The following is a 15,418-nucleotide window of genomic DNA, read 5'->3' as shown; positions in this document are numbered from 1 at the left end:
GACATTTTTTAGGATCTACTGATATCATAATCAACGGTAGCCAAATATTCAATTCAATCAAATTTAAAGTCGGACGCATGTTGCAAGGGTTGTTTAGGAAACTCAAGAGGCATTTCCACCGTCTGCTAAAGACATTGTTCATTCCGAATTATTATTCTGAAAACGTAAGGACTGCATATTTAATATATTATTATATCATTGCTGAAATTCCTATGAATTTAGTAAGTATTTAAAAATCAAATCAATGTGTTCCATGTCAAACTATTGCCTGTTATACTAAATTTGTAAAAAATCTGCAAAAAATAAATAATTTCCCAGTTGAAAATCAATTCGCTACCATCAGTATGTAATGAATTTATATAAAGCACAAGAAACTTTTTTTTTTATTTATTTTTTTTTTATATATAATGTAATAAGTACATATTGTAAATATATACAAATATGTACATATACATATATATTTTACTCAGATTACTCAAAGTAAAGAAACTGAATTTGCTTCCAAACGAAACCAAAAATATGCTCTTAGCATCAATTGAAATAAGTTAAAGAGATTTAAGATCAGATTCATGTTGTCTAGTATTTTGTTATAATTTATTTTACGTCACATCGTTGTCTACTTATAAACTAATAACAATAAAGCATATAAAAAGTGAACAGATCTTCGTCGAGCACATCGACGTAGTAGTATTATATAGATTATGATAAGTACATACATATATAGTATATCATTTCTTGCGAGTTGTTTACAATCACAGCGCTTAGGTTGAATCTAAGTACGTTTAATATTAACAAGTAAGAAGGCTCTAGTCGAGACTGCTCGACTAGGAGATACCCTGAACCCTCTAAGCTGATTTTCTAATCATTCTGCATTTTTATGCACACATACATACACATACATCCACACGCACGCATAAGCCTGCGCTCTGCTAACTGCGCAGTAAGCAGCGACTGCGCTTGGGCTGCGCTGCAGTGTGGGCAATATTATGAGAATTTATTTGTCGAATAATTTCTTTTGTAGACATAAGATCTTAATGAAACTTTCAGAGTGTAATCATATGATAAATATGGGTGTACATTCCAAAGCACAAGTCTCTAGTACTTGAAATGCGTTTTTTACAAATTGGGGGAGAAGGGGGCGTGGTATCCAAAATCTGTAAATTACAAAATCTTTGTATCGATTAACTTTATATACAACACAAATTTGAAGACTCCAGGTCTAAAAATGTTCAAGTTAGGCTAAAAAAACAAAATCAATTTTTCGATTATTCTCGATAAAAAAGTTATCGGACGATTTATCGAAAAAATAAAGCAAACTCGTACTGCGTATGGTACACACGAGTATGCATGCCAAATTTCAGCTCTCTAGCTCTTATAACTTCTGAGATCGACGCACTCATACGGACGGACGGACGGACGGACGGACGGACGGACGGACGGACGGACGGACGGACGGACGGACGGACGGACGGACGGACGGACAGACGGACAGGGCTATATCGACTCAGCTCGTCACGCTGATCAAGAATATATATACTTTGTGGGGTCTGCCACGCCTCCTTCTGCCCGTTACATACTTTTTCACAAAACCATTATACCCTGATTTCCCATTTTCAATGGGTTCAGGGTATAAAAAAAATAAAACAAAACGAATAAATATCGCGGACAACAGCAACAATTATCACAGAGCAGATTTTGGTTGGTATCGCTGAGATCGGATCTAGCTGATCTGGCTAGATCGGCTCGGCGTTCGACATCCCATTGAGGGCAATTTCGGTTAGCATTTGTCGCCCAGGCTTTTCGTAGAGTCGTCTTTCGATTTCGATTTCTTTTTTTCGTCGACGGTCCTAAAGCCAAATACCTCCGCGTAACTGGGCACAAAACTTGGCTTAATGCTTTCGCATGTGGGTGTCGTTGTAGCTGTTGTTGGTGTTGTTGCTGCAGTTGTTGTTGTTGTTGTCGTTGCTGTTGCTGGCAGCAGCGGCGTTGTTGCCTCACACAATGGCAATGTCTGTGGTCGCGATATTGTTGTTGCTGCTGCTGCCGTTGTTGTTGTTGTTGTTGCTGTTGTGGCAGCCTCAACGTCGGCTGCTGCTGTGTTGGCTCTTTCATGCTTATTGAATACATTAAACACGCTTGGATAGACAATCAAACACGACGACTGAGGTGTTTTCTGCAGCAGCTCCAAGGCAGCCTCATAGCTGGGCAAGCCAGAGACCAGGGTATACTCCGGCACTGGGTCCTCCGAATCGGGCTGCAATTTTAATGCCTCAATATCAATAATTGTGCACTGCGATGAGCTGTTGGCATTGTTGTGATCTAAGCAGAGAGAGAGCGAAAGAGAGAGAGAGAGAGAGTTGTTGATTAGTTAACTGATTTAATTTACAGTTTGTGTGTTGAGCCAATCGACCCTATTGTATATAAGATATCAACAAACTATATTGTATTCCGAGTCAACGATTAATCTAATCTAATTTGTGGTATTTATGTTTGTTTATTTCTTCCTGTATCAGCTATATCATTTTATTTAAATTTAATTTATTATTGTTTATTTTTGTCCGAATTGAAACTCGAACTGTTTTTGTATTCCTCGTATGCCTTTGTGCCATTTCTTGCTGGCACAGCAATCTTGACAATCAAAGACCAAGAAATGAGTCTAAACAAATAAAAACGCAAGGTAATGAATTATTCTGTGCCAATTCTCTTGAAGGTCGACACAGTAAATAGTAATAAATAAGAACGAGAATAAAAATGTAGACAACTCGGTCAGGTGTGCCGAAATCTTTTGAAGCTGAGAAATTTGCATACCGCTATTTTCCAGAGCCAATAATAGTTAGCAAAGCTATTTCAGGTCAACAAAGTTCAACTTTGATGGCCTCGCTAGCTGGTTAGCAGCGTTGTCTACCCAGTTATTAGTTATTAAATTTCGATTACTTAATCACTCGCTTAAGCCTCGACTCCATTCATGGCTGTTTTGTAATTGAAAGTCATTTCTGATTCATTCATTAGCTGCTCCACATTTTGGCACGTAGACTGTGTAACTTTTCGTGCTAATCGTGAATGCCAGCAAAAGACGGTAGGGCCTCACTAACTAAAATAGTCAACGGGTGATAAGGCCCAATCGTAAATAGCGTCATATCAACATGCGATTGCTCTAGACTGGAACTCTTTATGTTTGCTCTTTGTTGTCGTGGGCATACTTACAATTGCGCTTCCAGGTGCGAAACTGATGGTAGAGGAAGCAGGAGCAGATGCAGAAGACCATCGAGATCAAGATTAGCGTGAAGACAATGCCGATCCACACCTCGTTCATGAACTTGTCGTACTCGAGCTGCTGCTGCAGCTGATCCACGCTGCTGCTGTCCAACACCACATGATTGGCCGCGAAGTCGAAGTCCATGCTCACTTCACTGGAATTCTGGAGAGTGGCTTCGTTCAGTTTGTGATGTTTCAACTGTATCGAGTTGAAGATGGTGGCTCCGATCTTCTGCAGAAAATCGCTATTGGCCAGCGCATCCAGGGTGCTGATCGTGGGCGTCGATGCCTCGGCGTCTGCTGCCGCGTTCCTGCCGTTCTCCAATATATGCTGTGCGGCGCCGCCGAAATGATCGAAATGCAGATCATGCGACAGTTCGTAGTTTAATGCGCGTGGCAGGCCCTCCATTGTAACCTTTATATTTGAGTCGCCTTTTGTGCTAGTTCTATCTTTAAATGCTCACAGATCACGTTCCGTAATTACGAGCGTATCTTTCTCTGCGGCACACTTTCACTGAATGCGTATCGGTATCTCTATCTGTATTTATAACTTGGCTTCGTTTTATATTTCTTTCTTTTTTTTTGTTGGTTTTCGTTTCGTTTCAGCTCTCTCAGCGCTGCACACACGTCCGGCGGTGGCTACGTCTGCAAACAAACTGATTAGCGCTCAGCGCGTAGAGCAGCCGACAGCACCTCGGCTCGATCGTCAAGCGTGCTCCGTTAAACTTCACTCAAGAGCGAGAGAGAGGGAGAGCGTGAGAGCACGAGAGTTGCCAGCTACCTGGCAAAAGATGCGCTCAAAAGTGCTCAATGCGCTCAGCAAACATATCTTGCTCATTTGCCGCTTCGCTACGCATCGCTGGCTGTGTGTCTGAGTGTGTGTGTGTGTGTGTGTGTGTGTGTTTGGGAAATATACTTCTTATTCTTCAGCTTCTTCTTGTCCGTGTAATGCTCGCTCAGTTCGTCTTTTGTAGCCCAGACAATGCCTTCGAATTATGGGCCCATAATTGGCGTTACAAAGCGGCGCACATGTTGCCTGCTCAGTTCCAGCTTCAGTCGCAGTCGCAGTCGCCGTTGCCGTCCTCGTCGTAGTTCCAGCTCTAGTCCCAGTCGTACTGTTATGGAGCATCGATCTTTATTTGAGTTCAGTTCAGTTGGGCTGTGTTCTTCGATTTCGTTTTGCCTGGCAAATGACATATCTCTCCATTTGTATTGTTGGCTGAGAAAAGAAATTATTGCCGTAGGATAACACACGCGTGTGTTTATGTGTGTGTGTGTGTGTGTGTGTATTTATGTCGGGGCCTGAGACCATTTCTCGTTTTGTTGCTGTTGCTGTTGCTTCTTTTTAATTTTTTCGTTCTTTTTTTGGTGGGGTTTTAAATTACAGCTACGTGCAGATATCTTATTTCGGGACTCGACGGAGGAGAGCAATTTGTGGGCGCACAAGCCTAAGCAACAGTCGATTCCTTATGCATTCACCTGGTGGAAGATCAAGTTTTGTTAGGCTGCTGTCAGGTAAGAGACACAGCAATTGGTATACAGAAGATGCTCAGTTTGGAATCGGAATTGATGGATGTGTAATTATAGGCCGAAAAAAGGGGACAAGATAATGCCAGACAGTTGTAACTGACGACGCTGCTAACGTGTAATATGCACTTCGACTATCTGCTAAGTATGACGATTTGTAACATTTTCATACATCTGTTAATTTATATTAAATATGTACATAAATCAACACTGATCATCATTGGCTATTAGCTGACTATCTGTTGCCATTTTTCATGAGGACGTCGCCTCGATAGGAAAACACATGCACTCACAACAGAGCCGGATAAGATCAGTTTGCCATGCAGCGGAATTGCTTTTCAACGAGGCTTCTCTATGATAAATTCCATTGCAATTTATAAAGGGTTGCCTGCTGCGGCTGCTGCTGATAATGATGATAATGATGAGCTCATCGAGTGCACAAAAGAACAGTCTTATCATGATCAGCTAATCTTTACGGCCAGCGAAATGAATCAGCACAACAAACGAAGATGTTGATGATGATGCGGCCCTTCCGCCCCTCCAGACCCAGACGATTCTCTATTACGAGGGTCAGATTAGCAAATCTTGTTGGGTAGCATCTTCTGTCACAATTGATGACGTTTTTCTTCCCCCCTGCTTTTCAGCTCATTTAATGCTGAAACTTGCGGCTCTTGCGGGCAACCACATGGGCTCAGACTTTGGCCAGGTACTCGCCCTCTTGTCTGTTCCTAAACCTATTGCAGTAATTCTTTTTTCTGTTCTTTTTTTTTTTTTGCCCAACTGTCACACGGTAAGACAATGGGCAACTAATTAGGTGAGCTAAACCCGGTTACCCCATCGTGTCAGCCATAAAGCCCCACAGCTATAGAGTCCAGTAGCTGGTGGCAAGACGTGTCTTTGTTGCGGTGTCTTCTGCCGCTTTCTTTTGGCTTCTCGCTTGACCCTTGGGGGCCCAGTTGACCGAGTTGTGTTGGCATGGCCCAACTGGCTTTAATTTAAGACCCTAATGAGCCGTTTAGGCATTCTGCATTCTGGCTTTGTATTCAATGCCGACTACTGTGCTGAGCCCCACAAAAATTAATGAGTCCACGGTCAGACGGAGACGGAGACGGAGACGGAGACTGGGTGCATGCGGGTGATGGCACTGATAAAGCCGCTTAATTTTTCACTGACTATGCGGTCCAAGTCCAAGTCCGATTCAAAGCCGATGCGCTGCTTTGCATAATGAAGCCGGACCAACAAATTTAACATAGTTTATTAATTTTTCAGATATTTATTTCTCTCTTCTGTCTATTTCAATTCGTTTGTGTCGGGTCACTTAGCTATTGGCTGCAGTCTTGTCAAACGCTTCTGACATTCATAAATCGGCTTAAATTTGATCTTGAACAACGTATCTCATTCCCAAGCCCTGCCTGTTGCGCTTCTAGCTGTATTGAATGACCTTAAAAGCCTAAAGTGTGATTCCCTACAGAAATGAACCCAGTGTGAATTTCTTGCCACTTAACATTTGAAATTATTCTATGACGGCTGCTTCCTGATGTTCTTATAGGCATTTCCTGTCAGTCATTTGGAGCGTTGACTTATTTTCGCACATGTCGAAATCTGTGCTCGATTTCCGCATAATTACATGCCAGCAAATGCATTTCTCACACTCTAATTGAGTGATCAGCTGCAGCCCTAAAAAATCAATTTTGACCTGAGAAGAACTGCATAGATCTAGCATTGCTTTAACTCCTGTGGCGAGCTGTGCGCCATAAAGTCAGAGCGGACGATTACCCTAACGACGTCCTGCCAGGCCGTGGCAACTGGAAGCACTTGTTCGAATCGACGCAGCAGAGATCTGAGCAGAGCATTTTTCTGTTTTTGAAGCTCAGCAAGGCGCAGCAGCAGCGGACGACCAACTGAGCTGTGACGCCGGGAGGGATATATGAGGAATAACAATAATAATAACAACAACAACAGCAGCAACAGCAACAACAACAACAACAATTGCATAGGCAGGTAATTGCGCTGCAGTCGGAGCGCAGTGATGTGAAACATTTGTCATATGGACCGAGACGTGCCGTGAGATGCCCTGGGAAAGTTGTCGTCATCGTCTTCGACGTCTCGGTGCTGCTGGCACTGGGAAGCGTTGTGCCTTGTCTCTAATCTGTGATATAGGTCATGCAACCCTCAAGGTTCCGCGTAGGACCATGCGTCAAGCCCCCGTTGCCGCATGAGGTATGCGGCATGCGGCATGCGGCATGCCTTTGCATTGTCTTTTGCCTTTTGTGCAATGCTCTCTGAATTCGTAGAAATTACGCGTGAGCATGCAACGCTCGAGGCTATACAAAATAGCCTAGTCTATAGTCCTAGTCCCAGTCCTAGTCGTCGTCGTCGTTGTCGTCGTCCTTATTATGTTTCTGCATGATAATTCCCAGTGTGTGTCTCCTCTGTCTCGGCTATCTAACAAGTGCAGTTTGAGTGCCGCTTTCATTGCATGCACAATTAAAAACGCAGTTGCACAAAACAAAACAAGGCTCCAACTGGAGCTCTAAACGAAAACTTCCCCCTGAACCGAGCGGGACCCAACGTCAGTCCCGACTCTCAACCCATTCAATGTCAATGAACCGCAGCTGTAATGTCACACACAAACACACACACACACACATGTAATACACCTACCAAGTATGTTGACGTTCGGATTGAATGTTTTTTTCCTTATTTGTTTATGGTTTTGCCTGTCTCAGATAATCTTGGGGCGCGTTAGCTTTAGGTTCGTTGCGCTTGGCCAGTTCTTCCATGCCCCGAACCTAGGGCCCATGCCCATATATATGTGTATCTATATCTGTATATATTGTAGTACTTATGATGTTATTTCAATTTTATTGTAGTCTTCGCCTTCTCTGTCGTCGTTCTGGTCTGTCTCAGTCATAGTTCTCTACGATTTTGTTGGTTTATCGCTTCAGAGGTTCCTCAACAATTCATTGAACATTATTAGCACTCAAGCATAAATTTGTTCGACATTCTAGTCAGCTAAGTGGCTTTATAAGGTTGTTTTGTTGTTAATATATTTTTCTTGTTTTTCTTTTTTTTTTTCGTATAGGTGCAGCAAAACTTTGCCATATTGGGGTATAACTTTGATTGTTTGGGCAATTTAATCGATTTGTGGCTTAGGTGAAAATGCTGTAACGCAACATTAACAAATGCGTGGAGTGATTCTGCATGGGCGAACGACAGCTGCTAATCGCAGAGTTATACATAGTCATAAAGTAATCATATCTAGTACCGAATCAAAGTTATCAAAGTGCCCTAGCTATGAAAATAGAGCTCTTATCAGCTTAAAGCTGTTAGTGCTCAATAGGCAATAGGCACTCATTCGCTTGTTCGTTCTCATATCATATAAACTGTGTACACAACAACAAGATAACCTGAACACTTCCGAACTTCAAGCTGCTAAGACATACAAACGTATATTCTACAATTCGTTTATTATTCGATAAATTCAATTATACATTAATATTCTAGTTTGACTTGAATTCATGAGAATCGCATTCATTCTCATGAGCTCGAATCTCAGCAAATCGCATTCTTCTATGCGATTCTTATAAGCTCGATCGATGCTGAAAAATTCTTTTGTTTATATTGTATTAAAAATTAATCAAAACTAGCTATAAAAGCTACACTTAATATTAGTTAAAGACTCCGTTGACATTTTTATTTGCAAATATTATTAGAATAGTTTGGATATTAATCATTGATATCCGTAGAATCACGCTATGCTATCGCGTCAATGGTGAGCTGGAATAGCCAGCTAGACGTCTACAATAGAAGCCTGGTTTTATGGCTATGCAAATGACTACACGATTAATTAGAAATTTTAACAGTAGTCGTGCTATAAATCAACAATAAGCCGATTATTTAGAGATTGTGCGATTTTATCTCATTCGCTGTGCATCTAATACAATCTCTATTTATAGCCCAGAAATGCAACTTGTTTACGTGGGATGTTTTTATTAATTTTTCACGTTTTTTTTTGTTTTTTCTTTTGCTGATGTGCCATTTAAATTTGAAACTCGTTGCGTGCTTAATTAGTATAGTCCACGTGTGGAGTAGTCATTGAACTTTAGCTAATGAAACGAGTTTCGTAACCCCTCGTTTCAAAAAACAAAACAAAAAAGGCTGAGCTCGTGTACACCATTAGCAATCAAAGTGAAGTTACAACAAAACTTGTTATTTGTACGAAAAGTCATGGTTAATATAGTAAAAAGCGCCTCAATTAACAATTAACCCGAATTTCGCACTTGGCGCCGGCCTCTGACGACCCTAATTGACATATGAAAGCGCTGTGAGAAGTGAAAAGTTGTGACTGGCCAATCAATAAATGCATTTGATGATTGATTTTCATACTTGCGGGCGGAGGGTATGCTTGACTTGCCATTGGGAAATCTGTGGAATCAGCGGAGCGGCTTATCGCTGCGTTCTTATCGTCAGCTGGGAGGGGGAGGGGTGCTCGGGCGTACCGTAAAATGATATGCAAGGTGCTCGAGCGGCTGGCTCTACGGTTGGGTAATTCATCAAATCCATCAGCCATAAACTTTCAATTTCGAGAACCGTCCGACGCCTTGTCGGGCTTGTCATTATTGACATTACAAATGTTATTGATTGTACTCTAGCTACATAAGTGAGAGAGAGAGAGAGTGGGGCGGTCGATGGGGCGTTCATTTAGCTCCATTTCGTTTCACTTTTCCACGGGCTGCTTTTCTTTATTTCTATTTCTTTTCTTGTAGTGCCAGTGCCTGCGGACCTCAAGTCACGAAATTGAAAGTACATGTTAATTATTTCCACATACAAGCAACAATCACCTGCATTCATTGTGGCAGTCGATATGGACGTATTCGGTCTTGTAGGCCCGATCAGTTTTCACTGATAAGCGCATTAGTTTTCGAGTGTTACCTTGTACAATCATTTCCCCGCTCGTCGCGCCGCCTCATTTGCTGTGCATCTTGGTGTCAATCAGTTCCAATTCGAGTCCCAATTTAATTTTTTTCTCTCTCTTTTACTTTTGTTTGTGTGTGTTTGTTGTTTTGTTGACATTTCTTTCTGCCTCGTCAACGTTGCATGCAAACAATGAAATCGGTTTTTTATACACGGCTCAGTGGCTCCCCAAGGGTTGCGGAGCCGCCTGGCCAAGGGAAACAGGGTCAACATCGTCCAACTGGCGACAGTAGCATTACAAGGCGTTTGCTTTCGACTTTGCCAGTCAGTTAGCAATTCTGGGAAAGTGTCTCAGCGGCGCTTTGTTTTGCGCTGTAAGTGATATGGCCACACGGCACTGGAATGGGGTAAGTGGGACAGACTTCATTCGGTCTTCAAGTTTCTGTGACAGCCCGAAAATGCATTGACAACTATGAATTATGAAAATAAATGAATAGAAGAAAATCTTAAATAAAAACATTTTAATGGCCTTTATGTAGATCAAATCGAAATTAGAGCTAACTTTCAAACTGCAATCAAAGTGCAATACTTTTAGATTTGCAGTGCTTTTTATATAATTTGTATTGATATAAGTGATCGAATATAAATATAAATATGTTCCAATAATCGATTATTAAATTAAATAACAATTATTATAGTACAATCAAACCATAACACAACATCTTGATAAGAAATAAATGAATGATTAAAAATTAAAAATATAAAATATTGGCAATATAATAAAATATAATAAAATTTTTGCCATTAAAAATATATTAAAAACAAGTAAGAAAGCTCTAGTCGAGACTGCTCGACTACGAGATCCCCTGAACCCTTGGAGCAATAGATATTTCAATCATTTTTCGCGTCTTTCAGCTTACACAAGAAACACGCACACACACGCACGTACGCACACACAGGCATGCATACACACACAGGCATGCATATACACACACGCATACAGACACACATACACACACACACGCATACACACACAAACGCATACACACACACACACATACACACACACATACACAAACACATACACACACATACACAAACACATACACACACAAGCACCCACGCATAAACACACATGGGCTGCAGTGTGCGCTTACTATGAGAACTTAATTGCTTAATAACTTTTTTTGTGGACGTACGATCTTCATGACACTTTCAGATTATGATTATAACATCAATATGCATGTAATTGCCAAAGCACAAGTCTCTAGTATTTGAAATACGCTTTTTACAAAAGTGAGGATGAGGGGGTGAATTTAAGGGTGGGGGGTAAATTTTAACAAAAACCGAAATTGTATAAATTGCATATAAGCATACATTACAAATTTGGAGACTCTAGCAATAAAGGTGTAGAAGATATAATTTTATAACTGGTTTTCGATAAGGTTTTTTATCGATAAAAAAAGATCGGGATGAGTTATCGATTTTTAATGATAAACTTGATATGCGCGCTGTAATTACGGACATTTTAAAAAAAATTTGAAGTCTCTAGCTCTTATATCTTCTGAAATCGACGCGTTCATACATACGGACAGACGGACAGACGGACAGACGGACAGACGGACGGACGGACAGACGGACAGACGGACAGACGGACAGACAGACGGACAGGGCCAAATCAACTCAGCTCGTCGCCCTGATCAAGAATATATATACTTTGTGGGGTCTGCCACGCCTCCTTCTCCCTGTTACATACATTTCAACAAAACCATTATACCCTGATTTCCCATTGAAAATGGGTTCAGGGTATAATAAATGAATAAAAAAAAAAAAATAATAATAATAATAATAAATAAAAATATATAATGAAAATATAATAAAATATAATGAAATTTTTACCATTACAAATATATTAAAAATAAATTAAGCAATAATAATAAATAAACCTATTAAAAAAAGATTAATTTTAGCAATTGTAAAAAAAAATTATATAATATAAATGATAGAAAAAAATCATTATGTATAATATTATTATTATCATTATGTAAAATATTTATATACGATTGAAGAAGATGAAGTTATTATCATACCTTGGATATTAAAATCATAAATCAATGATATATTTTATAACTTTTACATTCATTTTGTTAGTTTAAATATTTATAAATAAATATTTCATCTGTGTGATAATTTATGAATTTCATTTAAGTCCGAGACAAGCTTCCTCTCTGATTATTATAATTAAGTTATGAATTGAGGTCATTTTTTAATGGTTTGAGGAACTTAAACTAAGAAAAAAAAAGTTTCTATAGTTGATTCTACTTTAATTGGCTTTTTTTCGCTGAGCATCTTTTTAAGAGCTCACAGAATTTGCATTTCTAATTAGGTCAACAGCCTACATCTACCACTAGCTCTTGGCTAACGCCCAGTGCACAGTTCTAATTACATGACTTAGACGTAATTCAACCATCCACCCAACCATTCATCCATTCAACCATTCAACCTTCCATTCGGCCAGCTGGCAGCATGTCAAGCAACAATTAATTGCACGCCAAATTGTTGACTCTACCTTATGAAAACACGTCCAAAGAAAGATTGCCTTCGGGCAAAACAACAACAACGACAACAGCAACAGCAACAGCAACAGCGACAGCAACTCGTAGGAGATGGTGGCAGTCGCGTATTTAAAGTCCAATCTGCAACAATTCAATTAAGCCAATAACAAAACCAATTTGTAATGCGCTGCAACTTTTTAGCTACTGCCAGAGAGAATGGCAAATGGCGATGTGGACAGCGGCGATGGCGATGATGACGATGGCTTCAAAGTCTTGGAGGACTGCAGAGCATTGGGGAGGGAAAGCTAATGCGAAAGACAAAGGCAAAGCCACGCGTCAGCGAGGCAAATCCAATTAAAGTGGTGACAACGATGTTGCAGCCACTAAAAAAGGGCGCTGGCGGGCGAGAGGGCGTGGCAGCGGGCATAAAAATTGAATAAAGCGCAATTTCAAATGGCGCTGTGAGCCACCGAGTGGAGCGACCATCGACCGTGGAGCAATGCCACCTGCTGCTGTTGGTTTCCATTTGCAAAAGTCGACTTCAAAGCAATTGCGACATAATTAAGTTGACAACAACAGCAGCCAGAGCAGCAGCAGCAGCAACAACAACAATAAGAATAACAACATTAACCAGAACCAGCACAACAGCAGCGAACGATTGACACCAGTGACCCAGTTAAACGGGCCGGATAAAACTGGACGTGGCCACAGCTCTCGTCCAGCTCTGGCCTGGCTCTGGCTCTAGCGCTGACTACAGTTCTATATCTGTCTCTGTCCCTGTCCCTGTCTCTGTCTCCTTGACTGGCTTCAGCGGCGACTGGAAGCCGTGTGACGTCGCTGTTAAAATTGAAAATTAAAATTGTTAGACAGCGTGTCGCGCTGTCGCCTGTCGCCTGTCTCTGGCAGTTGCTCAGCATATAACGTATACGTATACCCTGCTCTTAGCCATAGAAATTGGTTTAAATTGGTATTTAAAATAGCAAAATTGATTAGAAACTGCTAAGATTTTAATAAAAACGAAATAGGTAAAATGAATATATTAAATAAAAATAAAGTAAATATTTAGTTAAATTTTGATATCAATACAGAACAAATAATTATAATAATTTACAAAAAGGCTATAATTAAAAAAAAAAAATAAATAAATAAATAAAAATAGATTAATACCGTTGCATTTTATTGGGAAAAAAAAGTTTGTATATATAGCTAAGTTAACAAAGTAAATATTATGTAGTGATAATAAAAATAAATAAATAATATAAATTGATTAAATTTAAATCTAACATATATAGAAAAAAAGTATTTAAATTACATAAAGTGATATTTAAAATTAAAAAAATAGATACAAAAAAAGTAATTAATTTTCATGTACAACATTTTATAGTTATGGAAAGAAAAAATTATTTCGTCTAAATTTAATATTAATAAACAAAATTAAAAAGATAATTAATTAACATATGTAAATTAATATATAAAAAATAAATTTACAGTTATATAAAAAATACAAAATTTTGACTCTAAAAAAGAAACAAAAATTAAATAACATAAATATATACACACATATATATATATATATATATATATATATTTTTTTTTTTTTTTAATTATGAAAAATTAGCTAAAGCGTATGCAGTGTTTTGTAAGTCCAAGCCAGCCACAAATTGCAATTATTAAATTTTTTTGGAGCTATTTTAACGGGTTTTACCAGCTGCAAGGTTCACTGTCTGCCGGATTGGCTAGCTGCCTGGCCGCTTGGCCGCTTGGCCGCCTGGCCTGACTGCTTCTTAATTTCACACCGACGCCGCAGCCAACTGGCGAATGGGTTTTTGCGGCGCTTTTAATGCTCATGTTTGCCGCCACGACGACAAAATCCAATTAAAGAAATTATATTTACACAAACAGAATGAAGTGTAAGAAAAACCTGGTCACATTTGCGGCAAATTGTTATTAAAAGCCATTACAAAGAAAACTAGCAGAAAGCCAGGCAGGCGAAAGGCAGGGCACTTAAAACGTTGACGCCTCAACCACATTGCCAAGTTGCGAAGTATTTTCTCAAGCAAGTGGTTTGCTAAGGATCTATGATTGTTTTCAGAGGATGTGCTGTTAAAAGCAGGAAACGTGCAGCCACATAAATCCACATCTACACATGCTTAGCCTGAGAGATGCTTAACAAATTTTTTAGCGTAATTCCAATGAAAACACACACTGCATTGAGATACCAGATACAAGATACAAGATACTTTTCACTGCCCGCTGGCCGCTAGCCGCTGGCTGCTGGCTGCTGAGCTCTGGGCTCATATTGTATAAGACAGAAGAAGGTTGTGAAAACAAGTTGCTCAAATTACAAGAGTTTCGCCTCTTTGTCTCGCCAGCTCTTCTGCTTGTGTTTACTCACAAAACCATGGAGCTATTTGTATCTTGTATCTCAAGGACTTACATACATACATGTGGGTGGAAGCGAGCTGCTTAAGTGCATTATGGTATGGATTACGCCAGAGCCAAAGGACAAACACATGCGCTGTTCAATGTATTAATGCTAGGGGATTACAAATTTATTTGTAACAAGAAAAAAAAACATGAATGAAATTCTAAAAATATCTTAATCAAAGGTAGTTCAAGAGCAGACAAGTCAGTATCTCTAGCTAACATAGTTTATCTCATTATGATTCACACGTCATACTTAATGTGAATTTCATTTGTGGACACATCTGATTCATGTGCAAAGACCAAATAGATAAAGATCAGAAACCACACATCATCCTCAGGTGAGTAATGAGGCAGTCAAAAGTATTTCAAAATATTGCCTAACTGTTAACTGTATTAGAATATCAATCGATTTATGTGTATCTACAGCATACTAAGAGTCTCTCAGGTGCTTCATTTAATCTGCGTTGAATCCGACTCTGATAGACAGCATAAATTGTGTCTCTAATTACCATTTAGGGAGCCCAGTCGAGAGAGCGAGCACAATTTGATTTCTACCTTTGGCCGTCATAAAACTGTGAAAAATGTCCAGCAGCCCATAAATCTAATTTGGCTTTGGCTCTTTTATGACGGCCATGTACCGGATCATTTGAAAAACAGAATTGGCAAATGCTATTCATGATGATGATGGCGCTGGGCTGGGGCTATCTAAGCGCCCAAAACGAAAAGTACTGCAAATC

General features: G+C 39.7%; 1 protein-coding gene across 1 annotated transcript; it reads right to left on the bottom strand.

Annotated features, from left to right (window-relative positions):
* Window positions 1–566: 566 nt before the first annotated feature.
* Window positions 567–8,322, bottom strand: comm2 (protein commissureless 2). Its single transcript, XM_018008921.2, has 3 exons — window positions 7,447–8,322; window positions 3,205–4,474; window positions 567–2,319 (listed from the first exon to the last, which is right to left on the bottom strand). The coding sequence occupies exons 2-3, from the start codon at window positions 3,662–3,664 to the stop codon at window positions 1,778–1,780; spliced, it is 1,002 nt and encodes a 333-aa protein (XP_017864410.1). The 5' UTR covers window positions 3,665–4,474; window positions 7,447–8,322; the 3' UTR covers window positions 567–1,777.
* Window positions 8,323–15,418: the final 7,096 nt, after the last annotated feature.

Source organism: Drosophila arizonae, chromosome 4, assembly GCF_054131065.1.
Source record: "Drosophila arizonae isolate 15081-1271.41 chromosome 4, UAZ_ARI_1.0, whole genome shotgun sequence".
NCBI classification, from domain to species: Eukaryota; Metazoa; Arthropoda; class Insecta; order Diptera; family Drosophilidae; genus Drosophila; species Drosophila arizonae.
The sequence above is the reverse complement of the archived record's forward strand: the minus strand, read 5'-3'. Positions and strand labels throughout refer to the sequence as shown.

Excerpts from the sequence above, each read along its gene's own strand:
- comm2 (XM_018008921.2), bottom strand. The coding sequence starts at position 3,664 with ATGGAGGGCCTGCCACGCGCATTAAACTACGAACTGTCGCATGATCTG. Across the intron at positions 2,320-3,204 it reads TCGCACCTGGAAGCGCAATT|ATCACAACAATGCCAACAGC; the intron begins GTAAGTATGCCC and ends CTCTCTGCTTAG.